The sequence below is a fragment of the Monocercomonoides exilis genome (genome assembly GCF_001643675.1).
Source record: "Monocercomonoides exilis strain PA203 chromosome Unknown scaffold17-1647472, whole genome shotgun sequence".
NCBI lineage: Eukaryota > Preaxostyla > Oxymonadida > Polymastigidae > Monocercomonoides > Monocercomonoides exilis.
Genome location: NW_027150562.1, coordinates 605,353 through 633,341, shown reverse-complemented (window position 1 = coordinate 633,341; position 27,989 = coordinate 605,353). Strand labels below are relative to the sequence as shown.

Here is a 27,989-nt window from a genome sequence, read left to right as displayed (position 1 = left end):
AATTAAACTCGAAGATCTTGATTGCAAGCAATTACAGCTAAAAAGTTATTAACTAATCTGTTAATTCTAACGATTTATTGCAATTGATGAAATGATAAAAATTATTATATAAATACAAATAAAATGAATATTTAAGCCGATTAATACAATAACACACGAAAAATAAAAATTCAGAAGTTTTATAAAAGTCAAAACAGTTTCTATTATCAAATCAATTAACAAAAAAATTTAAAAACTTAAATAAGAAAACAAAAGACAACATTTGTAAAAAGCAGTATTATTTTGCATGTCTTTCTTGATGGCGCTTTGCCAAAAGCTGCATAACCTTCAACTTGATCTGCGGAATAGAAGGTCGGCGAATCGGGTTTCGCACCAAAATAAACTCGAGAATGTCGATAAGCCTCGGCTCCTTCGCGTCTTCCAGCCTTTTCCGTTTGGCGTCGCTGAGCAGCGGAAGAGTCTCCTTCGTCACCCGCGTCAGGAACCGCCCGTTGTCCTGGTCGAGGAAGAGGTAGTAGCCCGTCATCAGCTCGTAGAACAGACAGCCGATCGACCACACATCACTCGCCCGCGACGCTCCCAGCGGAACACGCCGGTCGAACGTGTCTCCGTCCACACGCTGCTTGGACAGAACATCGAGCATCTCAGGCGACTTCACACACTCCGTGCCTTTGTCCACTAGCGCATAGGACTCTTTCTCGTTCGTGTACATCACACTCTCCCCGAAGTCGCACACCGTCACCACAAACGGCAGCGGCGGGCAGAGGTGCGTGTGCACCGCTCGGCACGCTGTGCGCATTGCCTCTTCGTTCGACGCAAACAGAGGTGACAGCACAGGGCAGCTGACGGTCGATGCAAGCGCTGCACTCCGCGCAGACGGCAGATTGGACTGAGAAGAAGCTGGCTCGCCTTCGTTGTCATCGCCCACAAGCGTTGTTCGGATGGCATTCTCGTCCACAGAAATGTTCAGCGTCTTCTCCAGCACTACTGCTGGGTGGTGGTATTCTTCCCAGATCGGATCCCAGAAAAGAGAAGGGGCAAAAGACGGTCGCTGTGTAGGAAAGACAATGAGAGAGCGAGGTGGAGGGGCAGGGCGGTTGTGGAGAGGGCCACAAGGGTAGTGGTTGATGATGGGAGGAAGTCCAGAGACAGTGTTTTGAGAGCCAGTAGCTGAGATGGCGAAGGAAGAAGAGGTGCCGTCCTTTTGCGTGCTGAGAGGAGAAGAATGGATAGAAAACGAAGGGAAAGCGGTTTGAGCAGTTGAAAGATGTGAGTGGATGGGATGAGGCGGAAGGCCCGGCTGCACAAGAGAGCGCTGCGATTGGTGGAGAGAGGCGTTTGCAGCAGAATTGAATCTGTTCACAGGAATTGTCAGATGCTCCATCATCTGCCCGTCTTTGCGCCCAAGCAGAATGTTTGCGCATTTGATGTCGTAGTGGTTGATTTTGCGTGAGTGAATGAACTCGATCGCATCCAGCACTTCGATGAACACTCTGAGCAGACAGTCCACCATCTCTGACAGCTGCAGGCATCGTATGTGTTTGTTGGCAAGCGGGCCTTTCAGCTCATCCTGCAGCAGCTTCAGCTCTGGAGGCAGGGTGGAATCAAACCTCTTCTTCCCCATTTCGCCACCACCGTCTGGGATGCGGAACTTGAATCTCGTCTGCTTCGACTTCTTCGGATTCAGGAAGTGGTTGCTGCCGTGCTCAGGAGGGAGTGACTTGCCTCGGTACAACAGGCGCTTGTTTTTCTTTTGAGAGTCCCTTTGTCTTGTCCCATTGGCATCTGGATCGTATTCACTATCTTCTTCACTGAAGTTCCGCTCGTCCTCGTCATCGTCGCTCCCGACACGTGGGTCGCCGTTCTCGTCGAAGTGATCGAAGAAGCAAGTGTCTTCGAACTGCAGCAGCCGCAGCCTCCACTCCCGCAGGTTGCACACATACTGCTTCTGGATGATGTAGTAGTGGTCAGAGTCCACCCCGCAGTCGAGATAGAGCGACGATCTTTCTAACGGATCCCTTCGAAGCTGGTCGAGAATGGACACCTCGTTGAACAAAGAGTGCAGTGTGCACGGGTCGCAGATCCCCGACGGCACCGCCAGCGTCTTCACCGCCACGTAGTAGAACGACTTCTCGCTCACGCTGCCTGTCCCGCTCACACCCATGTCCGAGTGCAGCACACTGCTGGAGCGCTTGACACGATCACGTTTAGTTCGCTCTTCCCACCCACGTTCTGTGAGGACGCTGTGACGAGACTCCAACGGCTTCATTGACCGTCCCCTCCGCGACCGGCCTGCCATTTCGGACTGAATTGCGCTGTCTCCCAAGCGGCTACTTGGTGCACGGGCAGAGTCCTTCGATGTGTTCGAATTCGTGTTCATGTTTGTCTTTGCCTTCCACGATGGAGGCTGAGGTGGAAGTTGAGCATGTGGCAGAAGAGAAGGTGTCGACAGAGTGGAATAGCTGCTGTGAAGCAAAGAGAGCGAGGCTGTCTGCGGCCGAGATGCCAAATAGACTGACTGAGAGCGCTCGCGCGAAGGGACAAGCGAAGGATACTGCATTTGCTGTGACTGTGCCGCAGTCAGATTCAGATTAGGGGAAGACTGGCACGTTGTTGGCTGGATGTTTGTTGCGCTTTTGCCAGAACTGGGTGTTAGAGGAAGAGCAGAGGGCATTGCGCCTGAGCCAGCACCTGTGTCAGAGACAACCGAAGAGATAGACAGAGGAGCTGTCAGCTCCTGCAGCACTGCACCTTGCTGCTGGACGATGTTCTGCTGATAGTGGTTGATCTGCTGGGCGAGGCGTAGGAGCTGCCTCTCCTGCTCTTTCTCGGACTGGCCTTTCACCCACCCACACAGCGAGCACCGCTCTCCATTCACAGACGGTGCGCCGTATCCTCTCCAGCCACAGCCTTTGCAGTGGGGAATGAGTGAAGCCAGCTGAAGTAGTTGCGTTGGAGGTTCGGAGAAATGGCAAGGGCATGTTGGAAGCAGAGAATATGCAGCACGTGACTGAGACTCGGAGACAGCGCTGAGGTGCTTGTTGAAGATTGGAGCATCGTTCTTCTTCAGCGGCTGCAGCTGTTTCGCTGTGGGAGAGCCGATCAATGAAGACAGTGGCTGGATGAACGAAGCAGACGGGGAAGGAGATATGCCAGGGATGAATTCACGGGTGATAGGTGACTGGTTGATGAAATAGTCAGGCGAGTGCTGCAAAAGAGAGTTAAATGGAGAGTGGGTGTTGTCGATTGGAGGCGCCATGAAACTGTCGGGCGAATCGTGAAGAATGGCAGAAGGAGAAGAAGTAGGAGAAGAGGAGAATGAAGATGAAGAAGAAGAAGAGGAGGAAGAGGAAGAGCCAGTGGAGATAAAAGGTGAAAAAGGAAACATCACAGAAGAAGGGGAGCGAGAAAGCATCGAAGAAGAGGATGCGAGAAGAGGCGAAGGAAGAAACAGCGTTTGAATGGACGACGGAGACTGATACGGTGTTATGTGCTGGAGAGCACTCTGCCTTTGTTGTTGCTGCTGCTGTAGCTGTTGTTGTTGAGACTGTGATTGAGGAAGCAGCCCTTGGAAGATCCTTGGTCCTGTTTGCTGGGTAGTTCCAGTTTGATCGAATGCACCTGAATCAGAAAGTGCTGCATTGCGATGGTTTGCATCAGCACTCGCACCGTCGGACTTGTTCCGCTGAGAGAGCATCATCAGCACTTGCTGCTGTGCCTGGATTGTCGGAGCAAAAACAGAACCACCAAAATTCGCTCCGGCAAAGGGTGAGCTGCCAAGCTGGCTGGGAGATCCGAATTGTGTGCTGCTGACAGAAGAGAGCGATGAATCTGTGGGGATGAATCCTGTTTTGGACATCGAGCGGATCTGAAGAGGAGTGACACGTGCAGCTGAAGACGGCGAATGGTACATTTCTGATGTGGAAGTGGAGGCAGAGACAATCGGGTGGGCTTCGGCGGGTGTGAGTCCAGCAGCACCCTCAGCTGGACTCCACATGACTGGGAGAGATGGAATGGAGAGCTGTGGATTTGAGACTAAAGAGAGAAAAAGAAATGGTGGTTTATCAATTAATTTCAAGTTTTGTTGATAGAAACAAATGAGGATGATTTTATTCATTTTGCCATTTCAAATGAATGAGGAAAAAAAAAGAAATAAGAATGAAGCAAAGAAAGAAAATAACAAAATAAAAATGCAAACCTTTGTTTTGTTCATCCCTGAGAGTGAGCTCCACTTTGAGCGGGGCGTCTTCCATTGTCGATGCAAACAGCGCACACTGCTCAGGTGTCAGTCTGGCTGAGAAAATCGCCCCAAACATTCCCTTCCCAACTTTCGCACGGAGGCGGAAAAGCGAGGCGCTGAACAAGAAGCGCGACGTCAGCTTCAGAAGAAGAAGGATCGAATGGCCGTAAGCTCCGCAGTGGCTGCGCAGGGCGTGCCGCAGCATCGACACGACGGGTCTGTTGTTTGTGTGCGAGAGATGGTGATGCAGCAGGAACAGCACATTCATCATGCCCTTTGAGGTCGGGTCGGTGTCTGAGTAGTATTCGTCGAGCGTGCCTCGCCCTGTCACCAGCAGCGACATCATCAGCAGCAGCATGTTGCCGTGCAGCTCGTCGCTCCAGTAGATCGGCCTCCACTTCTGCTGCTCATCATACACTTTCTGCATTTCATCGGGAAACTCCAGGTTGCACCGCTCATTTGACTCTGAGTCCCTGTCAGGTGCAATTTCAGCGTCTTCGTAGAGATCCATTGATAGCTGCGATGGAGTGGGAGTGATCATCTTCGAGCTGAAAAACGCCTTCTCAGTCTTCTTCTTCTCTTTTGCTTTGTTTCCTTTTGCTCCTTTTTTCTCTTTCTTCTCCTTCCCATCTTTCTTCTTCTTCTTCTTTGGGCGTGATTCCACAAGCGGTTGCAGAGAAAGCTGTTTATTCGACACATTGCTGCTCAATTGCGAAGACACTGGATCGATTTTGTTGCGTCCTGAGCGATTTGAGTGCCTGCCTCTGGTTGAAGACTGCGAGTCAATCTTTTTGTGTGCCTCTTCTCTCTCTCCATTCAGCTTCAGAGGGATGTCTGGCACATTCGGATAGAGCGAGCCATACGGAGACGCATTGGCAGGAAGGAATGTGTCGTTGCTGGAGGCAAAGTTGATCAGCGGCGAGCCTTCACGATTGTGTGGAGAATGAGGCGTCATGCTGGGTGACGATCCCGGAGAAACTGTATCTCCGATGGCAGATGGAGAAAAGCTCGGTGATGGAGTAGGAGAAAGAAGAGAAGGCAGAGAAGCAGTCTGCAGAGTGGGAGAGTGTGACGCCTCGAGGTCAGTCTGGTGGATGGACATGAATGACGGCTGGTCGGTGTCTGTGTGTGGGATAAGCACGGTTGATGGCAATTCGACTGTTGACGGCAGAGCAGAAGGAGGAAAGACAGCCGATGTAACTGTCGAGATGGATGTTGGGAGGGTGATGCTGGTTGTAGTTGGTGAATGGAACGAGATTGAAGGAGAGCGAGTGCCTTGAGACTTGGACTGTGCAATGGAAGAGGTGTATGGTGCCAAAGACAGCTGGTGGATAGAGCCACGCTGCTGATGTGGCGGAAGAGGCGGTCGTTTGCCCAGTGGCGGTGTGCTGACAGTTCCGTGTGATTGGAGCTGGGAAGAAGATGTGGGTGCTTGCTGAATGGCCAGCTGTGAGAGCACAGTAACAGGTGTGGTTGAAGAAGGGGAGATTGGCGATGCAGGTGTGGAGGAGCGGGAGGAAGGCGTTGTGCTGTTGGGAGATTCGTTTGAATTGTGCTGGTGTTCTTGTTGTGCAGCCATATTCGCGTCGTTCTGGGCGACGATGTCGAGATACTGTTCTGGATGAATCGGGGCAAACGTCTCAACAGACGAGCGGTGCAGCTGCTGGCTGTCCAAAGTGCTCCTGCGCTCCATCTCTTCTGTGAAGTTGGACTCCTTCCTGTCGGTGATGGTTGGCAGGCCTGATGTGCTGTATCCTCTGTAATGGCGCACTTCATCCATGTTGAAGCGCGTTTCAACAAGATTTCCCGATCCATTTCCGTCTGTCTCATTGAGAGGAGATTGTGATGAGTTGTCATTTCGGCTGTTGCTTCGATCTTCCTCATTTTGAATTGGATTATTGCCCTCTGCTGATTCGTGTTCTCTGTTCTGCTCTTTCTCTTCAGCAAGTGCTTTCTCGTGAAAGGCCTTCAGCTCGTCTTCTGTTATTTTCCTCACCTCGTTCAGATGCGCTTTGGCTTCTTCTTCTGAAACTTGAATGAATTCCACTGCAGCTGCATTCGTCGAAAGAGCTGCTCCTTTCTTCTTCTTCACAATCACTTTCTTCTTCTTCGTTCCTTTCTTCTTTTTCTTTGGCTGTATTTGTCCAGTGGCTTCATTATGCTCTGCTTGTTCAATGCTTTCTGCTTGCTTTGCCACTTCTGCTGCATCTGCTTGTTCTGCTGGCTCCACATTTCCTGTCTGTCCTTCCTGTCCATTCTGCCCTTGTTCCTCAGCCGTCTTCAGCAATGGCAAAGAAGGCGGCTGGAAAAGAGAGAAAGGCGACTGGTTCGATATGCTAATCACTGTGTCTTCTCCTGATCCCAACGAAGACTGATACGAGAACGGCCCTGGAGACTGCGCAGAAGAGTCAAACATAATCGTTGGAGGCAAAGAAGGCGGCGGGGTGAGAGGTGGTGATGAGATATCAGATGAATGCAGAGGGCTTTGTGCGTGCTGCTGCAACGTAAGCAGACTTGCCCCAGTCTCACCGAGCGGAGAAATAGGGCACTCAATCTCAGATTGAGCGGGGGACATGGGCGGAGAAGAGATTTCGCTGACTTCGCTTTCCCTTCTTTCTTTGGTGGTGCGGGTGAGCCCTTCTGTTTCCCAGTCTGGTTTGTTGGGACGAATAAGCGCGATTGAAGAGGTCGGTGCCAGCCCCATTTTCGTCTTCGGATTGGCTATTCTTCCTCCGCCTTTCATAATTCCAGCAGAGAAAGAGATGACGGGTACTTTGATGCTTGTCTTGCCTACATCGACTGGGCGGAACTCGCCTTCCACACTGCTCGTGTCGCTTGATGCGTCTTTCTCTCTTTTGTCTCCATCGAAATCACCTGAATCATCGGTGCTTTCACTTTCGTTGCTTTCATCTTCTGCTTCATCATCATCGTCATCGTCTTCATCGTCGTCTTCATCATCATCGTCGTCATCATGATCATCTTCATCATCTTCATCGTCATCATCTCCATATTCCTCGCCCCGAGTTTCGCTCAACCCACTTCTTCCAATCTGACTTGGAGTGTATTCGTTCTCAGTCAATTCTCTACCTCTCAAGTTGTCTGTGCTGTCATTGCTCGAATGGTCGCTTATCTGCTCTGACTCCTGCATCCCTCTTTCGGGACTTTGGTAATACGATGAGTCTCTCTCCTGCTCGCCACTCCAAGTTCTGCCTCTTGCGCTTTCGTCTCCCCGCAGCCTGATCTCTTCCTTCGGAGTGCTTGTACCATCAGCTGTAATCATTGGATACTTCAGTGAATGGCGAGAACGAGGGGACGATGACGACTGCGATGGCGAGCGTGAGCGAGAAGTTTGTGTTGAACCTGCAGACGACTCAGTAAAAGTGGAATTATTATTATTATTGTTGTTGTTGTTTGTGTTGTTTGTGCTGCTTCTTCCAAACGAGCTGATTGATTGACGACGTCCACTCCTGCTCGAAACAGAGGCAGAGTTTGAGCCAGAAACTGAAGTTGACTCCGAACCTGATGAAGAAGCTGATGAAGCTGACGAACCAGTTGTTGATGATGCTGATGAAGACTCTCCAATCGACGACTGAGGAGAACGAGCATGATGATTTCGTGAGTGCCTGCGGCGACTGTGAGAGTAGTGATGTCTTGAAGAATGCCCCCGTGTCTCTGAATAAGAAGAAGAGGCAGCTGAAGAGTCGGAACGAGGAGTGGATGAGCGGCTGGAAAGCTCGTCTGCTTCATTTGTACCCTCAGATGCCACAGAATAACGCGAAGAATGCTGCTCTCTGTAACCCCCGTATATCCTGCTGACATTCGCTGTCCCGCTGTAGATGCGATAGAGATCGTCCATGTCTGATGTGACCTGCCCGTGCACTCCTTCCTGGTCCACCTCCAATTGCTGCTGCATTTGCTGTTGTTGCTGAGACAGTTGTGGCTGCTGCTGCTCTTCTGACTCCTGCATCTGAATCAATCCAATGTTTGTGTTCATAATCTGGTACATCTGGCTGCTGTCATCCATTTGTTCTCCGGCTTCTGCCTCGTTCTTTCGCATCAGCTGCGCAAAGAGAGACTGTTCAGCCTGCGTCTCGTTGGACGCTTGTTCTTCAGAAGCCCCATTTCTGAGCTGCTCCACTTGTCTGGCAATCAACGCATTGAAATCACCAGCGCCTTCTTGTGCTTCAATTGGGATCTGCACTGTGCCATTCTGTGCATTTGCCATGATTAGCCTGTTGAACAGCGATGATCCTTCTCCTGAGACAGAGATGCTCAGTCTGTTTGGTGTGCCATCTGCTGAAAGAGTGAGGGAAATATCCTGTGTTTGCTGTGCGGGTGACAGATTCAGCGATGATGTGGCTCGATCAAGTGACACTGTTGTTGTTGAAGGAGCATCAGTCGCTGTTGAATAAATTGGATGCGACAAAGCTGTGACAAACTGTGCTTGTCCTTCATTTTGAGCAACAGAGTATGTTCTTTTGTGTGGTACAAACGCACTCAGCGAAGATCTTCTCCCGAGAACCCTATCTGGATGTGTCGGTGGAAGCGGCGAAGGAGATGGAGAAGGCGAGCGCACTGATTCGATTCCGTGGATCGGCCCTGGGCTGAACTGGGCATCATGCATCATCTGATACTGCTGCTGTTCGTAGGTTGTCTTCATGTGACTGAATGTGTCAACGGATGCTGCAGGTGTGAACTGGAAGGGATCAGTTGTGGAGATGTCGATATCGCTCGGTACAGCAGACGGTGAAGGTGCCAGAAACACCTGTGATTGTGGCACGCCTGGCGGCAGTGCTTCGTCCCTCTCATCACGGCGGGTGCCTGGCTGGTGGGCAACTGTGTAGGCTGTTTGTGTGGTTGTGTTATGTGAATACGAGAGTCTTGGTGAGAACGTGTGGAAGGAGGAAGAAATGCTCACAGGCTCTGGAGAAAGTGTATGTTGGAACATCACCATCGACTTCAGAGAATTCGATGATTGTGACGGAAGTGTTGATAATCCTTGCGGAAGTGATGCACTGTGCTTGTGATGAGAAGACAAATGTTGTGCATTCATTGGCAGATTTCCTGAGGAAATCAGAGAAGCAAACTTCAATTCGGTCGCTTCGTCGCTCAACTGGAGCGAATTCGACGAACGAGAGGACTTTTGTCCTGTTGACGAGGAAGCAGACGACGACACAGAAGTTTCAGGCGAATGCTGCGGCTTTCTATCCTTTACAGTTTGATGAGCAGCATTTGGTGGATGGATGCCCTGAAAAGAGAGAAGATATTGTGGCTGATCATATGGAAGCATTTGTGCTTGAACTTGGTTTTTGCCTTGGCCTTGACCTTGTCCTTGACTTTGAGATTGAGCCTGATTCTGAGCCTGTATCTGTGCCTGCATCTGCGCCTGTGCTTGTGCTTGTGCTTGCAAGTGAGAATTGCTGTGCTCCATTTGTGGTTGCGAAGCCTGGTGATATGTCACTGTTGTCACTTGCGTGTTTGCAGGGATGGTCTCCGGAAGCGGTGGAGATAGCGACGCAGCAGTGATTGAGTAGTTCAGCGTGGGAATTGAATGAGAAGTGGAGAGTGATTCAATTTGCGATGGAGAAAGCATTGAAGGCTCTGGCTGTTCTCCACCGGAGTTGCTATTTGTGCCGCTGGCTGACGAGGAAGGAGAGCCAGCTGTTGTGTCGCTCAGCATGAGTGTGGTTGGCATCATCAGAGAATGAAGAGATGGCTGGTAGCTGAGTGAAGGCAGTGTTGGAGAGACAGACAGTGGTATTAGTTGCTTCGCTGAATATGGTGACGATATCATGTGTGGAATGGTTGGGGTCAATGTTGGATTCGAAGAATGCTTTTGATTTGGAGAAAGAGCAGCTGGTGCTTCTGTTTGATGATGCTGATGATGCGGCTGTTGTTTTTGTTGCTGCTGCTGTATTTGCAATTGAGTGTTTTGATTTCCTTCTTGTTGTTGTGTCTGTCCTTCACCAGGAGGCGAATGGAAGTGCTGATGACGCGATCTTCTTCTCTTCTTCACAACACGCGGAACATCTGTGAGTGCATGCGGATCAATTGGCTCTGTTGTCGTGGTGTTTGGTGGAGAAGACGGCTGCAATGGAGACGCTTGCCTCAAATCTGTAGTTGCAGAGCTGGAAGGGAATAGAAGTGAAGATGGATTCTGATCGACCAGTGAGGAGGAGGCTGGGTGGAGGAAGTGCGCTTCGGCTGAGTGTGTGGACTGGAGGGTGCCAGAAGCAAGAGAAGAGGAAGGGCTTGGTGAAGGATAAGCATAAGACGAGGGCTGCTGTGAATGCGAGGCAGACGGGTTTTCGTCACCGTCTGTGGCAGAAGAGGTCAGTCCAGTGAGAGTGTCTCTTTCAGTTGCAGAGGAAGTGGCGAGTGTGGATGACGTTCCGTTTGCTCCGCTTGTGGATGACCCGTTTGAAGGGGTGGGTGAATGGCTTGGTGAACCCGTGGCATGGATTGACTCTACACTCTGCGCCAGATGCTTCAATGTGCCGTTGTAATGTGACAGGCGGGCAGAGCTGTCTGCATTTGGTGTGAGTGAGGATGATTGATGTGTGGTCAGGCGTGAAGGCAGCGAAGGAGATGGCTTTGATCCTTTCTGCTGCTGCTGCTGGTATTTCGGCAGATATGTGCTGAATGTGCGAGTTCCTTCGTTGGGATGCTGAGGAGTAACGTTTCCTGAGCTGTTTGAAGAAACAGTCAGCGCGCCGGAAGTGACTGCTCCAGTTCCGCTTGACGGTGGGATTGAACCGAGGTATGATCCAATGGTAACAGCAGTGCTGCTTCTGCTTCCATATGTGGAAGGTACTGTAAGCATTGTGGTTCCAATTGTAAGCGACTGGTTGGATAACGATGAGTCATTTCGATCTCCCGTTGCATTTTGTTCTGATTGTGTGACAGACAGCGCCACAAGAGAAGAGACACGAGTTTGGCTGTCTTCAGCGTGAATGGATAAATATGACTGGGGTGATTGGACTGGAATAGAGGAAGTCAAAGATGGCACAGGAACATTTGAAGGCTGTTGCGCTTCTTGTTGCATTTGAATGTTTGCTCTTTCGCCTTTGAACTTTTGTTGTTCGGAAGGAGTAACTTCTTCCTTTGACTGTGGTTGTTTTTGCGATTCCTGTTCAGACTGTTGATTTTGTTGTTGATCTGCATCTGCATTCACAGTCTGGTTCTCCTTTGCATTAGGTGCCCTGCTTTCCATCACCATTCCACGGACGAAGTATGACCCAGCTGAAAGAGGTCTGTTCTTCATCAGTGAATACTCGTCTGCAGCTCCATCTCCAACCTTTCCACTACTTCCATCGCCTAAAAGACTGCCATCAATGCCACTACACTTCTTCATCTCGAATCCTTCTGAATGATACGACAATAGCTCTTCTTCTTCCTCTTCGTCCTCATCTGACCCTGAAGCTGATCCAGCTGTTGATTCAACGGCAGACCCTTGTGAAGAAGCTGAAGATGGATAAAACCCTGGGGCTGCTGGTGATCCTGTGCTTTGTACTTGCACACCCGCAGCTGCAATCGCGGCTGCCAGAGCATCGGCATTTATCTGATTCAACTGCTCTGTTATTTGTTTGGAATTTCCCACTTGTTGTATGCTTCCTTCTTTTCCTTCTGTATCTGTATGTGTTGTTCCCTTTGTCTGCAGCGTGAATGGATGCTCCTGCTTGATCTTATTCAAAATGTTCTGTGGAATATCCATCTCGTCTGATCTGTCTGAGTTCATCAGCCCCAACAGCAGCTCGCCAACTTGTTCTCTCTCCAGCATGTCCACTCCTCTTATGGACTCAAACGAAGGAGTCGGAGACGGCGCATCCAGCTGCATGTTCTGGTCCTCCTCTTTCTTCTTCTCTCGCTCCAGGCCTTTCTCCCCCGATGCTGCCATTTCTCTGATCATGCTAGCGCGTCTTTTCCCATCCGTAAACGAAGCAATCATCGACGGGCTCTCAAACATCGAGTCCTTCACAGCCTGCTCCTCTGTCATTGTCTGCAGGATGTCTGACTGAACAGCAATGGACGATGGGAGCTCAGAGGGAGATAGAAGCATGTTTGATGCTTGCAGAGGAGGAGGCGAATGTACAGGGTTTTGTGGAAATGACGAGGGAAGTGCAGGAAGCGAGGAGGAAGGCCCTCTCTGCAAAAGTTTCTTCTCTTTATCTTTCTCTTTCTCTTTCTCTTTGCTATTTGCAGACAATCTACTTCCTTCAACAGGCGACTTCACATTTGGATATCCTTGTGGAGGCTTGCTATCAAAGTGCTCCTTTGGAAGAGGAGGTACTTTCATCGGTGCTGGTGGTAGTCCGTCTGAAGCTGTTTGCGCATTCTTCAGCGACGAGTCAGATGTCCTTCTCGGACTGGAATGATGTGCGCCATTACCACTTTGCCCAGAACTTGTTGCATAGGCAGATTCATTTGGCGGAGTAATGTTCTCGCTTTGCTGTAATTGTGGAGAGTTTGTGTGCAGCATCCTGCCAGAAGGGTTGGTGGGAACAGGAGACTGTGCAAAGATTCCCATCTTGGAATGAGTCCCCGATGAATCTGAAGGGTTTGACTGGTTTGTGTCGGCCGTTTGTGAGAGGGTCTGTTGCGACAAGGACGGAAGAGAGGACAATGGAGACAAGGCAAAGGGAATGTCTGAACCAGTAGCAGAGATTGGGGTGTTTGTCCGTGATGAAGAAGACGATGATGTTGATGATGCTGAAGATGCAGAAGATGGCGTATACGATTCAGAAGAGGCATATGGCAGGAAGTTTGAAACAGTCGGTGATTGTGGTGTGACAACAGGGGAAGCGTGGCTTGGTATGATTGTCAGCGGACGAGGTGCAAGCTGTGCGGGTGATTGAGATATCTTGTCATCAGCAATGGACGCAACAGAGGGCAGATAGCCAGCTTCGATTGAAGGCTGGATTTCGGAGCCTTGCCCGTTCAGATGGGACGAAGCAGAGGTGGAAGAAGTGATGAAGGAAGAGGAAGAAGATGAGGAAGAAGACGAAGAGGCATTTGAAATTTGATTCTTGTTGGCTGCTGCTTGTGGTTTCAGCATCATTGAGTATGAGAGAGAAAGGGAAGACGATGGAAGCTGCTGTGAAATTGGCTGGATGTCTGGTCGCGTTGGGAAAAGTGTAGGCATATTCAGATCTTCTGTGTTTGCAGGAGGCGAAGGAGGAGGAGTTGGCGAGCGTGTTTCTGAACGAGACTCTGTTTGTGTGTGTAGTTCTGAGTGTTGTTCATTCGCTTGTACATTTTGTTGTTCTCTTTGTTTTGTCTGATCTGTTTGTGCTTCAATTGCATTCTGCAGTTGTGACTGTGTCTGTGACTGTAACTGCAACTGCGGTTGCTGCTGCATCTGAAGATGCTGGAGTGAATGAGTCGATTGTGTGATGAGCGGCGAGTGGGGCACACTGCCACTTGTCAAAGAGGCGTTGTCCTTGTGCTCCTGTGCTGGGTATTCTTGTTCGTCTCCTTCCTGTTTGGATCTTGAATAATCAGTGGCAGTCAGCGAGCGAGGCGGATCTGCTGTCTTTTCGGTGCGGTGGTGGTTGGACGAAATCGTCAAAAGATTGCGTGCCGAGTTGAATGTGAACACTTCTGCAAAAAACGGCCGGTCTTGCTGGAGGGCAGAGAACAGCGGGACAGACGGGGCAGATGATAGTATCTTCGGCTGTGGCGGAGGATGTGCATAGAAATCGCTGTGTTGCGACGGGGTTGATTTCGAGGCCGGTGGGTGAGCTGAATAAGCTGGTGTGAGAGAGAGCCCGACTTCTGTGGCAGGGGTGGCTGTCTGCAGTGTGTGTGACAGGGCAGAAGAAATGGAGCCTGTGGGTGATTCAAGTGGGTGTGTCAAGCGCGATGACATGACAGAGGAGATGGCAGACGGAGTGGGGAGAGAGATGGGCATGGAGCTTATCAGCTCAGAATTGCCAAGCTGCGACATCATCGACGGGCCGAACGGGGTGATCTGCTGCGACGAGGCAGACGAGTGCGAATAAGGAGACTGTGACAGCGACTGGGAGGTGTTATGTGAGTGGGAGTTCTTCCGAGAGGGTGACTGCAGCTCAGACGCTGGCTGTGACATCAGTTGTGCTGTTGCATTGGACATATCCCCTTCAGAACGTGGCACATGTGCCTGTCCCCTCGCAAGCTCGTTGCTGCCCTGGCGATAGTTGGAGCGAGCAGAGGAGTTCGTCTTCGGATAGTGCGAATGGTGGTGATTATGCGTTCTTTTCGGCTTTTCGTGCCTATGCTGATGTTGGTGATGGCGCTTGTGTTTGTGGTGTCGACGTTGGGGCTGGCGGTGTCTCTTTGAAGAAGAATGTCTTCGATGTCTCCGCTGTTTCTGCGTCTTGTGGTGGTGATGCCTGCGATGCGCTTTGCTTCTGTAACGTGAGTCGCTGGAGTACGTTGTTGTTGTTGTGCTTTGAGTTGTTGCAGACGAAGTCGTCGTTGAGGGAACAGTGGATGATCTTCTGGATGAAGTCGATGAAGTTGGCAAGGTTGAAGAAGATGTGGTGCAAGAAGCAGAAGTGCTCGTTGCTGTTGTCAAAGCAGACGAGCTATAATAGCGTGAGCCGCTGGATGAATTCGTTTCTGAGTACCTATGCTTCGCTTTGTGGTGGTGTCTATGCTTTTTGTGGTGTCTGTGTCTCTTTTGAGCTTTTCTTCGGCGGTGATTCCGCTTTGCAGCTGTTCGTTTTGGTTCTGAATAGGACGAAGACGCAGAATATGAGGAAGATACAAGAGACCGCTTGGATTGTATGCGCTCAGAGCCTGCATAGCTGTCAGATTTGACGATATACTCGCTCTTCTGCTCCTCTGACTCAGAAGCTTCTGAGGTTTCTGATTCAATAGGACTTTTCGGTGATGCAAACTCGCTGTTCACTCTGCTTTCCCTCTGCAACATCTGCTGCTGCTGTTGTTGTTGCTGCTGTTGTTGTTCAATCATCGCAGTCTCGATCGACTGCTGCAGCTCCATCTGGTTGTCTTCCTCTTCCCACTGAGGCAGATGGGAAACAACACTTGAATAAGGATGGGGCATGCACGACGGTATATCCAGAATGGACGAGGTGTGGATGAAGGGGAGTGCAGGCAGTGTGTTGATCGCTTTAGTCAATGGACGCTGTTTGGAGTCTGATTTTGGCGATAATCCCTTCGGAGAGCTTTTTTCGTTCGCATTGTGTGTTTGTGAAGGCAGAGGTGCAAGTGGCTCTGGTGCATCGATTGCTGTCAGTGGCGCCCCAAACAACTCTTCACGCTGTGGAAACGTGCTTGTGAAGTCAATTTCTGTGCCGTCCTTCAGAGAAGCCGTGAGCGAGTGCTCCAAGTTGATCTCGCGCCCGATGAAGTCCACAAGGTGCAGCGAGTAAAACAGGTCTCTGGTGTGTGCTGACTGCTTGTTCACAGCAAACGCCATCAACGCCCGGAGATGCAGGTTGGCGATGTCCATCTGTTGAGAAAGCGGCAGGGAAGGAACAGAGATTGGGTTGGATTGGTAGATGCTGCCAGGAGAAGGTGAAGGAGGACACGAGGGGACTGAGAATGGATGAACAAAGGGAGTGGCAGAGGAGCGGTGCGAGCAGTGAGACTGAAGCTGCTGGTTGAGCAGTCTGTATGAAGGTCGACGCCACATTGAGTATATCTGGAGAAAGCAGTTTGTGTGGAGCGACACATAAAAATTGACGAATGTGGAGTAAGTGACAAAGGGGTTGTTTGGGATTGAGAATAGCTCGACGAGAAAGTGTAAGAGAAGGCAGTACACGAACGGAGACATGAAGCATTGATTGCGCAAGAACGGGAGCATTGCCGAGTGTATCGGAGATGATGCAGCAACACTTGAGTCAGCTGTGCTTGGTGAGGCAGAGTTATGCCCTTGCTCATAGAACATGCGGTTGTCTTCGTCCACATCAAGCTCAGATATCCCGCCTAGATCGTCCCGCTGCTCCATTCTCCGCTTCTCCTCGTCGTCGTGCCGTGCGCTGTCCGAATGTACGCGCATCACAAGCTCTGCAATGTGCCCCACAATCGGTGCAGTCAGTGGTAGCAGCGCAGAGAACGGCCAGCGGATGGAATCTTCGACGTGTCCAGCGGTGTCGCCAAACGTCTCGCTCTCGTAGTCATCGTCACAAGATGACAGAATGTTCTCTTGTGTTTGGTTCCACTGAGTCACCCGGAAGATCAGGTGCACCACAGAACGCAGCATCCGCATCAGCAGCACGATTGGCGAGTTCACATGGGAATGTGGGAGGAGCTTTTCCCCATCGAAGCCACAAGGAGTCGGGTGCTTGCGGAACGACTTAAAAGAAGCAGTTACGAAGTCCGGGCACGACGCGCCCAGGTTGCTGCCGCCTGTGGTGAGGAGGGACTGGCAGTTGCTGGACATCGTCTGGTCGACCTGGGACATTGGCGAATGCGCTGATGCTGGCATTGGCATGGGCATTGGCATTGTTATTGGCACGGAATGGCCAGAGATCGAGGACACATTCAGAGAGGGCTGCTCGATGTCGACGAGAAAGCAGTCTAAGAAGGCGTAGTGGATGATGCAGTACAGAAACATGTCCTTCGGGCGCAGAGACTCAGCAGGAGGGGATTGTGAGTCATAGGGAGAGTTCGCCTGTGAGGAAGACTCGTATGTTGAGTGGAGGAATGAATCTCCAGGAAGATAAGGGAATGATGGATCAGCACGTGAAGAGGACTGCAGCGTAGATGGATTGGACGAAGGAGAAGAGTTGATGTTTTGGCTGACTGACCATGTTGGCTGGATGAATGCTGCAGACGAAGAAGAAGCAGAACCGGAGTAGGTAAAGCAGCAGGAGGCGGTGTGGTGCTGGGAGAAGTGATCGGGCTCGGTGTTTGTACCGAGGATGAGGCTGATGACGAGATGTGAGGAAAAATAGTCGTTTGCGTTGATGGCGAGGTGGGTGAGGATCGAAATGAACAGCGAGCAGATCTCCCAAAGAAGAGGGTTCCCTTCAAACAGCTTCTCCACGAGCTCCGTGTTCATCCAGTTGAGCGTGGCATTCTGCGAGGCGGTTGACTGCGCAGCCATTTGCATCATCGCGAAGGAGGACAGCGTGGACATCGGGGACATGTTCTGGATCTGCAGGCAGAGCGACTCCATTGTGGCAGCCAGAGACGAACGGAGGTTGATGAGGAGCTCACCCAATGCGCACAGAGCATTGACCGTTGTGACAGACGTGGCGCATTTGGAGAGATATTGCTCTAAAAGAGTGAGTGGGCGGAATAAGTCCTGCTGCTGTGCGTGAGAGAGAACCATCTGGTGCCACAGAAGCACAGCTGACAGCTGGCTCGCTACGAATGACAGAACAGGGTCAGGAGAAGGAGAAATATCTTCTAAAACAGGCGGGGTGATGGCTGACGGAGGAGGAGGTGATGAATACTGCGCCTGATGTGCAGAGAGCGAGGAGGCGTGTGTGATCGGCTCCTGGTTAGCAGATAGTGACTGTCCTTGTGTCTGGCTCAGCCCTTCTTTGGACTGTTCTTGTGTGGCGCTGAGCCATCTGCTGCCTGTGTGTGGAGAGTGTGGCGTAAGTGCATTTTGGAGTGCTGCCATCGCAGGGTAGTCTGCATTGCTACTACCACCACTGCTACTGCCCACTGTCAATTCTAAGCCCTGCTGCTTCCTCTGACTGGATGCTGACAACTGCACTGACAGCTCGTTCGACAGGGGAACTTGGTTCATCTTTTCTCTGGCAGCTGCGCTGAGGTCTCTTTTGCTCTCGTCGTCTGCGTCGGTGCCTTCGTCTCCTTGTTTTGAGAGCTCCATCCGCTGAATGAGTGACTCAGTGTGCATCTTCATCGTCTCATACTCCACCAGACATGATATAGCGCGCAGCAAATCACACAGTGCGTGTTCTGTCTGGGCGAGGAAGATCGAAGGAAGCGATGTGAAGTAGAAGCTGATGGATGAACGGGGTGTTTGAGGATGGGCAAGGGCAAGCTGCCTGTTCCCGGACAGCACAAACGCACTCGCGTCGTTCTTGTCTATTGCCTCAGAACTGTCCTCGGATTTGTTCTTGAATGGAATAATAGAAAGGGAAGATGGAGAGAAAGAAGAAGAAGAAGAAGATGCTGATGATGTAGAAGAAGATGATGATGATGACGGTGCGTTGCCGCTTCCCAGACGAGGCAGCAAGATAAGTGCCGACTCTTCCGAAAAGACAGTTGCGACAATTCTTTCCTGGTCGCTCTTAGTCGGCTGTGTGTTGATGATTGCCTCGACAATCTTCAGCGACGCCACTCTCAATCTTGCCAGATCTGTTGGCGTGAGTGGGGGAAAATACACAGGTGCAGGTGTTGCTGAGCGCTGCTGGTATCCTGACTCATCTTCACTCATTGGTGAAACTGTGCGGGGTGTCCGTCTTGTCCTCGCTCTTTGCTTGATGCCGTCGCTGGCTTTCCTCTTCTTCGCAGAAGAAGACAGCAGATGCGAGCGGAAAAAGCGTGGTGACTCTTCAAAGTCCGATGGAAACGTGTGTGCTGTTGAGTGCGAGTTGAGCGAGTATTTGGAAGAAGTCGTGCTGCGCGGGGAATTGTGAACTGAGTCTGTGCGGGGCGTGACTCCAGCTGATGTTCCTGCGGCTTTGACTGTTATATTCGAACGGCGGTTGTCCATGCTCTGTGTCTCTGATCGCATGCTCTGCTTGGACGACGGCTGTGAAGAGATGGATGTGTTAGATGAACCGACTGCTCGTGGTGCATTCTGCTGCTGCTGTTGTTGTTGTTGATATTGGTTATGATGATGATATTGCTGTTGTTGCTGCTGCTGATTCTGGTTCTGATGCTGGCTGTGTTCGTGCATGCGCTGCAAGGGCATTGCGCTTGCTGCCTTCATCGCTGACTCCTCCAGCTCCAGGCGGTGCTTCTCCTGCTCCTGCACATTCAGTTCTGATGAAGCCTTCCGAATAGACGGTGTGGATGCGACATCTACTGCTGCTTCTGCTGTTGCTGTTGCTGATGCCTTTGCCATTTTGTCTGCTTTGTTGTGGGTCCTCTGCTTCGGCTGGATGTAGCTGCTGCGATAGGCTCCGCCAATGAGTGAGCGGGGTGAGCTCCACATTGAAGCAATCTTGGAAGTGCGGTGGCTGAGCAGTTGGCTGCTCTCGTTGTGGTGTTTGTGGGGGCTGTGAATGTTATGAAGGTTATGAGGATTGTGAGTGCTATGTGCATTATGTGGATAATGTGTCTTGTGCTGCTTGCCCGATGACCCTCTTTTGCTTCGAGATTTGGACTGTGTGTCTGAATTCCTGTGTGAATGTGATTCTTTCTTCTTCTGCTTCTTCTCTCTGGTTGTCCCTCGCTTCGAGCTCAGCTTCTTGTTCTTCTTCTTCCAGTTGTTCGTGAGGTCGTACACAAAGTCTGCAAACGCATCAAAGATATGTGTGGTGCAGAAGAGAGTGAACGGCGAGCGCGTCAAATAGACAGGCGAGTGAGCATATGTCACAAGCGCCAGCGAAGACGAGTTCGAAGCAGCATGCAGCTGAGAGGAAGACTGTGTGTGTGAATGTGAATGAGAATGCGAATTGCTCGTAGGGGATGACAGGGGAAAACTTGAGACTGAAGGGAAGGGCTGTCCTTCTGTGAGTGTGCCTGTGCGGCTGGTGGCGATCTCGAGATGAGGAGTGGAAGAGTAAGGAAGAAGATTCATTGATCCCGATGGTGCATACCCAACCGAGCGTCGAATATCTCCGAAGACCGAAGATGGGTGCAGAGAGGACAAGGAGTCGTGGTCTGGTGCATTTGGTGTCTGAAGAGACATCTGGTCGCTTTTGTGCAGTTGCTGCTGCTGTTGCTGTGATTGTGATTGTGATTGTGGTGGCGATGATGCGGCTGGATCGTCCTTTTCCGTCTTCGGCAGGTTCAGATGCAGAGCGGCAGGTCGCATAGATGGCAGAAGTGAAACGTTTTCTCCCTTTCGTTCGTCAGTGCTGCGGTTGTCTTCTATCCCGTTTCCTCCTCTGTCTCTATATCTTTCTCTGCCTCTGCCTCTTCCTCTTCCTCTGTTTCTCTCTCTCGACCCTTCTTCTTCTCCTTCTCTTTCTCCCTCATCATCCTCGTCCTCTTCCTCTTCATTTTCTTCATCTGTCCTTCTTCTTCCTCCTTTGTCTTCTTCTTCGCTGTCACTAAGTCGCATCCTAAATGAGCTCTTGTCTGCCTGCGAGGCAATGTGGAACTGGTTCAAAAACCCCAAATACGACGCTGTGTACAGCGCATACGCACTCGAAGACGAAGAGAACAAATACACCTCGTCAAACCCGAAGTCCGTGAAGCCGTCGCACAGGTTGAACGAGGCGATGTTAAGAAACGCCGCCAACGCTGCCCCATTTGGGCCCAAAGCAAGTGCATGCAGCGAGGAAGGGAGCTTGATCTGGAGCTGGGTGTTGACTGTGAGGACGTCAGTGTTGAGTGTGAGTGTGGGCGACTTGAGAGGCGGTGGGAAAGCGGACTTGGAGGAGTCTGGGACAGACGGGGTGTGGGCGCTGTTGAGGAAAGAGCGGCTGGCTGCTTTGATGGAAGAGAGGCGGAGCGGCGGGAGAGAGGAGCCCCTGTGTCGGTTAGTGCTGGACACGGGGAGTGGAGGGGAGACCGAATGTGAAGAAGGGCAGGACGGTTTTGAGGTGGATTCGTCAGAAGGGAAAGGGAGCGGCTGGAATGTGACTGAAGTGGAGCGGGCGGAGGCGTCCGCAGAGTCAGACTGGAGAAGAAGGGAGGTGCGGAGCTGTGACTGTGGAAGTGGCTGAAGTGACGGAGAATCTGAAGGAGGCAGCTGGAATGAAGAAGATGAAGTGAGTCCAACAGAGGTGAGGACGGAGGAAGAGAAAGTGGAGGAAGCGGATGAAATGGAAGAAGAAGAAGAAGAATAGGAAGAGGAAGAGGAAGAAGATAAAGAAGAAGAAGAAGAAGTGGAGGAAGAGCTTGGAGAGGCTGAAGTGGAAGGGAACATGAGAGAGCGGGAGGGTGTGTGTGACTGGCATGAATAAGCTTCAAAGGCAGAGGGCTGAAGTGAGGACGAAGTGCTGGCGTTTGGCGAAGTGGATGGAGTGAATAAGTTTGAGCTTGAAGTGGTTGATGTTGAAGAAGAAGGAGAAGAAGAAGATGATGATGATGACGAAGTGTCTGAATAATTTGACTGCTGGCCATTGAGTGCAGATGTTGACTGTATCGGTGATAGCGAAGGATGTGACAGTGAATTCTTCCTGTGTTTTTTCTTTGAACTCGATTTTCCTTCGTTTTTGGCTCCGCTGGCTGAAGAGGAAGAAGAAGATGAAGAAGAATGTTTCGAATGGCCTGTTTGCTGCGATGTTCCGCTGTTTCCTCCAAACATCTTCTTCAGCAAAGTTTTGATAGACGCAAAAAACCCTGTCTCATGTTTGGAGTTTGTTCGTTTTTGGATTTGAAGAGAATCTGAAGGAGGTTGAGAAGAATGACCGCTTTCATTCGTTTGGGAAGAAGGCGATGGATTAAGTGCAGTCGATGAAGATGAAGATGAAGATGAAGGCGATGGTGCTGTTGCATTTGATTGCCCATCACCAAAATTCTGTATTTTATTCTCTCCTCCGTTTCCATTTCCTCCGTTTCCTCTGCAACTGCTCGCAGGAGCCTGCACATTTCCATTCCCCTTCCCTGAACCCCCATTTTGTTTGGAATACATCGACGATGCAGCCATTGACTGTGATTGTGTCTGTGTCTGTGTCTGTGAAAGCTGAGTCTGTGACTGCTGTGGCGGCAGCAGCTGAACCTGTCTCTGTGAATACAACGCCATTGGTGGTGTGGTTGAGCGTGTAGGTGAGCCAGGCATCAAAGGAGAAGAAGGGGCATAAGCCATGTTGCTGGAGCGGTGGCGCGGGAAAGGAAATGACTCCTGAGAAGAAATAGCTGCTCCTTGTTTGTTTTCGAATTGAAACGGGAGCGAAAGGATGGGGATGGCAGAGACAGAGGTAGGGGAGGAAGGCAAAGAACGCCGGATGCAGTTGATGAGCGAAGGGAGAAAGTACTTCTGGATGATGTTTGAGGGGAGCACGTGGGAGAAGAGGGTAAGGCGAGGTGGGGCAACCAGCCGGCTTGGATAAAGTGAAGAGAAAGGATCAAACATGCGCTGTTGAGACAGCACGATGATCAGAGGGAGCTGTGCTTGTGCCAACGAAGGCGTCTGTTGCTGCTGCATTTGACTCAGTCGCTTTGTGAATGCGCTCGTTCTGGCTGTCTTTGAAGGCGTGGTTGGGACGGCAGATGGCTGAAACACTGCATTTTTGGCTGATCTGTGTGTTTTGTGCGAGCGCGATGTGGTTGACTTCTGCGCCTGTGACTTTTCACTCGCCATTCTTCTCAACGATCTTTGCTGTCCTTCTTCTCCAAACCCGTTTTTCCCTTTCATCTTCCCTTGCTCCAACGGCGAAGTTGCAACGCCTGTGTGTGTCTTGTGCAGCGAATGCATGTTGTTCAGTGTGTTCAACGGAGAGCTGTGCAGACTGAAAGAGCCGCTAGGAGAGGGAGGGCGGGAGACGGCAGGAGAGGCAGCAGAGGTCGAATACGGCGAGTGCTGCACGTGTGTGCGTGTGCGCACGTTGAACACAGGGGCAGGCGAGGAGTCCTGTGACATCTTCACCAGCTTCGCCATCGACGGCTGGTGGGACAGAGCAGCTGCGATCGTTGGGGAAGAGGCAGCGAGAGGGAAGCGGCTGAGCGAGCAGTTTTGGAGGATGAGCGGAGAATGAATGCGTGTTGGGGAAGGGATGGGGGAGTTTGGGGTGGACGTCTTGAAATCAGACAGGGCAGTGCTTTGTAGCTCGAAGGGGAGAGAAAGATTGTTTGTGTGGTCTCTTTTGTCCTGGAGGGGAAGCTCTGACTGGAAACGCACCATTTCTGCGCGCGGGCAGAGGATTTCAGGCGAAAAGGAGGCATATCTCCGTATTTCGCGTAAGTTTGCGGTGTCTTCAGCGTTTGAATACATGTGAAAGGGCTCACTGGCTCTGTGAATTTGCATGTTATCTGCATTGACTTCGTGTTCTCTTCTTTCTCTTTCTCTTTCCCTTTCCTTTTCTCTTTGCCGTTCTCTTTCTCTTTCTCTTTCTCTTTCTCTTTCTCTGTATTCCCTGTATTCTCTTTCTTTTCTGTATTCTTCTTCTTTTAAAGCAGCAGCTGTTGTTGAAGAAGAAGTTGTTCCTTTGTGCTTCGTGTGGTGTCTATGCCCTTCTCTTCCCTTTTCCTTCCTCTCCTTCTTCTCTCCCTTTTCCTTCTTCTCTTTCTTCTCCTTCTTCCCTTTATTCCCCTTATTCTCAGAAGACGATTCAGAATCCCCTGATTGCAGCCCTCCTTCTCTTTCTCCTTCTCCTCCCCTTCCTCTTTCTCCTCCTCTTTCTCCTCTTTCCTCTCTCACCGACTCCAGTTTCTGCACCAGCGACTTCACTCTTTTTTCCGGCAGCACCACAATCGGCGCCGGCGGCAGCACCCTCGCCCGCGAATGGTGGTTGCTTCCACACACAATCCCAAGCCCAATCCCTCCTTCTCTGCAGAACCCCGGCCACATCGCCCTCCCGTGTGCCTCGTAGTGCTCGTTTGACTCCACTGAGAATGCTTCAATGGCATAACAAGGGAGCAGCAAGGAGACCTCTGGTTGGGACAAGAAAGAGAGCATGGATTGAGTCAGAGGACGCACATGGAATGGCGTTGGGCGTGGGGCTGGGTCGAAGTCGAGGGGGGAGGCAGGAGTGGAGATGATGGTAGGCACCTGCTGTTGTTGTTGGAGCTGGAGTTGGTTCTGATGATGATAATGTTGATGCTGACTTTGATGTTGTGGGTGAAGTTGCATTTGCATTTGCATCTGCAACTGTAACTGCCTTGCAGAAAGAGGTGTCTGCTGCTGTGTAGTAGTAGCTGCAGCAGACGACGAGAGTGTCGACAGAGCCGAGAGCAGTTCAAAAGGAGGGCGGAACGACGGGTCGTGAGGGATAGGCACGACAAAGCGGAGGATGTGTCTGAGCATCTGCTGCTCCTGCTCCTGCTTCACGGTGTGGAGTGTGCTGCCGTCAAACTCGAGCTCGCCCAGCAGCGAGGTGAGGCAGCGGGGCGAGGAGTGCTTGGCAGAGGAGTGTGTGTTGTTCCCCTTTGCTGTGCTGCCTCCGCTGGATGGGATGGTCAGAGCAACAGACGAGTGGAGATCGGCGTTGGTGGCATTGGTGGCGGTGGTGGAACTGGCAGTGGTGGTGCTGGCGCTGGGGATGATGACACCGTTGGAGGCTCCGGAGGTGTTGGGAGGGTAAGACGGGGCAGAGGAGGAGGAAGAAGAAGAAGAAGAAGCTTGAGAAGATGGAGTGAACATGAAGTGGGTGTGACTTGGGTGAACAGAAAGAGGCACACGGTTGAAGACAGGGAGCTCAGAGCCTGTCACTGATGATGCTGATGCTGCCATCATCATCATCGCAGCGGCTGTGGTTGGTGAAGTGTTGGAGCCAGAAGAGAGGAAAGAGTGAGGGGAGCCGTTGGTTGAGGTGCTTTGGAACAGCCGGTCTTCGCTTTCGAGCTCAGAGGAAGTGAATGAGGAACGCCGGGCGGAGAAGAAAGGAGGGGCAAGCTGGGATTGCGCTGTGTTGAAGGCAATAATGTTACTGTTGTTGTTGCTGCTATTGTTGTTGTAATTGCTGCTACTTCCTCCCATTCCTCCTCCTCCTCCTCCTCCTCCTCTTGCTTCAAATGATCTTGAACTATTATTATTATTATTGCAATTATTGCTATTTCCATATTTCTGCCTTGTGATGAGTGTGTTTGTGTCTTCGCAGAACAAATATGTTGGATGCTGTGTCTTGTGCTTTCTGTCATTCAAATAGGAGAGCGCGCCAAAGGGCAAAGCAGCAAAGTACAGCGGTGATTTTCCAGTGAGAACGGAGTCGATGCTGGATTGGATTGAGGACAATGAAAAAGAAGAAGAGGAAGAAGAAGAAGAGGAAGATGATGATGATGCATGATTTCTGGGTGAAGTGTCTGAAGTGTAGTGTCTGGATGGTTCGTTTTCTTCTTCTCCTCCTCCTCCTCTAATATGCCCTTTGCCAATGGGGGAGAATGCATCAGAGAGAGGGTGTGATGTGGAAGGGTCGATCAGACAAGAAGGCTGCTTGGAGGCGAAGCGAAGGGTGAAGAGAAGAAGGGACGAATGCATGCTGGCGTATGTAGCACCTGCAAGACGGGACATCGCAGCGAGCTTTGAAGAGTGGGAGGAGAACGGAAGCGAAGTGATGGGGATGTTGCGGCTTTGAAATGCATAACTGAGCGGGAGTGACGTGTTGGTCTGGAAGATTGCCTGAGATGAAATGAAAGAGGATGAGAAAGACGGATTATGTGAGGTGAATGAGATGAACGGCGGGTGTGGACCAGCCTCGTGCGGTGACTGTGCTGTTTGCATGCCTTGCCGGCTGGAAAGCAGCAGAGGGAAAGGAGACAAAGAAGAGCGCGTAGAATTCCCTGCTACGCCCGCTACTCCTGCCGCACCAGCCATGCCGGCAATATTCGACCTCGGGATGATAAATCCGCGGTTCGACGCTGCGGCGGTTGAGGAAGGGGTGAGCAGAGGAAACGTGCCGTGGGCAGAAGAAAGAGGAGAAGGGAGCGAAGTGAACGGGGTGGTTGGGTGAAGTGCGTGGAGTGGGGGAACGAAAGGGCGCTGGTGTGTCTGCAGCTGGGAGAGCCGGCTGCGCTGGCGGTTGATGGCGAGGGGAGGGAGAGGAGGGTTGTTCTGACTGTTCTGGTTGTTTGTGGTTGTTTGATTGGATGAGATGATTGAAGTGGCTTGGCTGGTTGGATGGCTGGCGGAACTGGAAGAATTCGGTGTGTTTGGAGCGCTCTGCTCAGATTTCTGCGACTGAGAGGCAGAAGCAGAGGATATGACTGGTGTTGCTGAGGCAGAAGCAGAAGCAGACGACGGCGGAGACGAATGCCCGTCATCAGCAGGCCCAATCACCCCGAAAAACCCAAAGTTATGTGAAGGCTCCTGTTCTGCTCCTGCACCTGTACCTGTACCTGATCCTTCTCTTTCTCCTTCCTCATTTGTCCTCTCCTGCTCCCCTTGCCTCACCGCAAAGTCTGCCTGGCTGTCTGTCTGGCCGCCGCTGGACTCGCTGCTCTCTTCGTCGAGGCTGTCCTCGTCCAGCTCCTCTGGCTCGTCGTAGCTGTTGAAGCGGCACGAGTCGTTCGTCAGCGGCTCAGACAGAAACTGCGATTCGTATTGAGAGTGGGCAGTGTTGGCACCTGCGGATGTACCTACAACTGCACCTGCGCCTGTGTTATTGCTGTTGTTTGTGATGTTTCTGTTGTTGTTACTGTTCGGCTCGTACCGCTGCTCTTGGGATTCTTCAGTGTGTTGATGGATGTCTGGACTTGTTTGTGGTGGCTGTGCATCGCCAGAGGAAAGATGCTCCAATGCAAGATCGCCTTGAGCAGGTGTGTCAGAAGGCTTGTTGTTGTTGTCAGGAACTGTGGAAGATTCGTCAATGGCAAATGGAGACGAAAGTGATAGCTTCATTTTGGCTTCGAGAAAGGCTGAAGTGGTCAGAGGGGAATCTGATGGATCGGTGGGAGCTTGTGTCGTGGGAGGTGCTAAAATGACAGAAGAACATGAAGTGGAAGAGGGCGTAGAGGAGGAAACAGAAGAAGAAAAAGGAAATGCTGAATTTGAAGACTCGTATTGTGATTCAATAACAAGAGAAGTATTTTTTGGGGAATCTGATGATTTTTCTTGATTTGTTTTCATTGGAGGAATTGGCAAAACAGGATCATCTCTTTGAGTTATTGTTGCAACAGCGTTCGAAAAAGGATTTGTAATTTTTTCTTCTTCGGCCGGTGGATCTTGTTTTGATTCCTCTTCTTCTCTAACTTGATTGTCTTCTTCGCGTTGTTGTTGTTGTTCTACTGGAAGCTGTTCATATTCAGTTGTCAAGCAATCCAGGGCCTTTCCAAGAATATCCAACGAGCTTATATACTGAAAAGTCAAATTTTTTGCTAATTAAAAAATAAAATTTCATTAAAATAAACCTCAATTAAAATAGGTGCATCAAGTACAAGTATTGAAAGTGCGTCAAAAATCCCCGGACAAAAAGGATGAATCGATAAATGATTTAATACTGCCGTTGCAAAATGAAGAGTTGCGGTTCGATGCTCTTTAATCAGCATTGAAACGGACTATAATTAAAAATCATGAAAAATTCGAATAAGTCAAGATTTACACACAAAGACTGCCAGAGAAAAGGTTTTTGTATCTCTTATTGAACAAAGTGCCTTTGTAAGTAATAAACAATCGATATTAGAACGATCATAAACAATGACATCCAAAAAATTATTTTATACCGGAATCAAAAATGATATCATTTCGTCAGTCCTGTACTGATCGAATATTAAACGATTATTACCTTTTACAACAGTAAAATACAATGACTTTGCAAGAAAGACAAAGTATTCTTGTTGCTTCTCTGGATCTTTAAGGAACAGCTGATCTTCATACGACGAAGCAGTACGACGCTTTTTTCGTCGAGAGATCATTGTTTTTGTTGAAACAGTGAAATAAAAATATAAAGGTTACAAAATTTTTTCTTTACATATTAATAATAGCAATTTTCAAAACGGCATGAAATATAGAATTCATTTTATTTGTTATTTTTCAATTGAATGAAATTGCCCCATCATAAATAATGCAACAATTAAACCGAACAAATTTGTTGGGTAGCTTGCTATGTGATGC

At 50.4% G+C, this 27,989-nt stretch overlaps 1 protein-coding gene across 1 annotated transcript; it reads right to left on the bottom strand.

Annotated features, from left to right (window-relative positions):
• Nucleotides 1-58: 58 nt before the first annotated feature.
• On the bottom strand, nucleotides 59-27,790 carry MONOS_578 (putative CAMK family protein kinase; the record flags this gene model as incomplete). Its single annotated transcript, XM_067875958.1, has 5 exons — nucleotides 59-4,035; nucleotides 4,199-15,887; nucleotides 16,008-27,233; nucleotides 27,287-27,433; nucleotides 27,599-27,790. 5 exons carry the CDS (start codon nucleotides 27,788-27,790, stop codon nucleotides 278-280), a joined length of 27,012 nt encoding a protein of 9,003 aa, XP_067729192.1. The 3' UTR covers nucleotides 59-277.
• Between the last annotated feature and the right edge of the window lie 199 nt (nucleotides 27,791-27,989).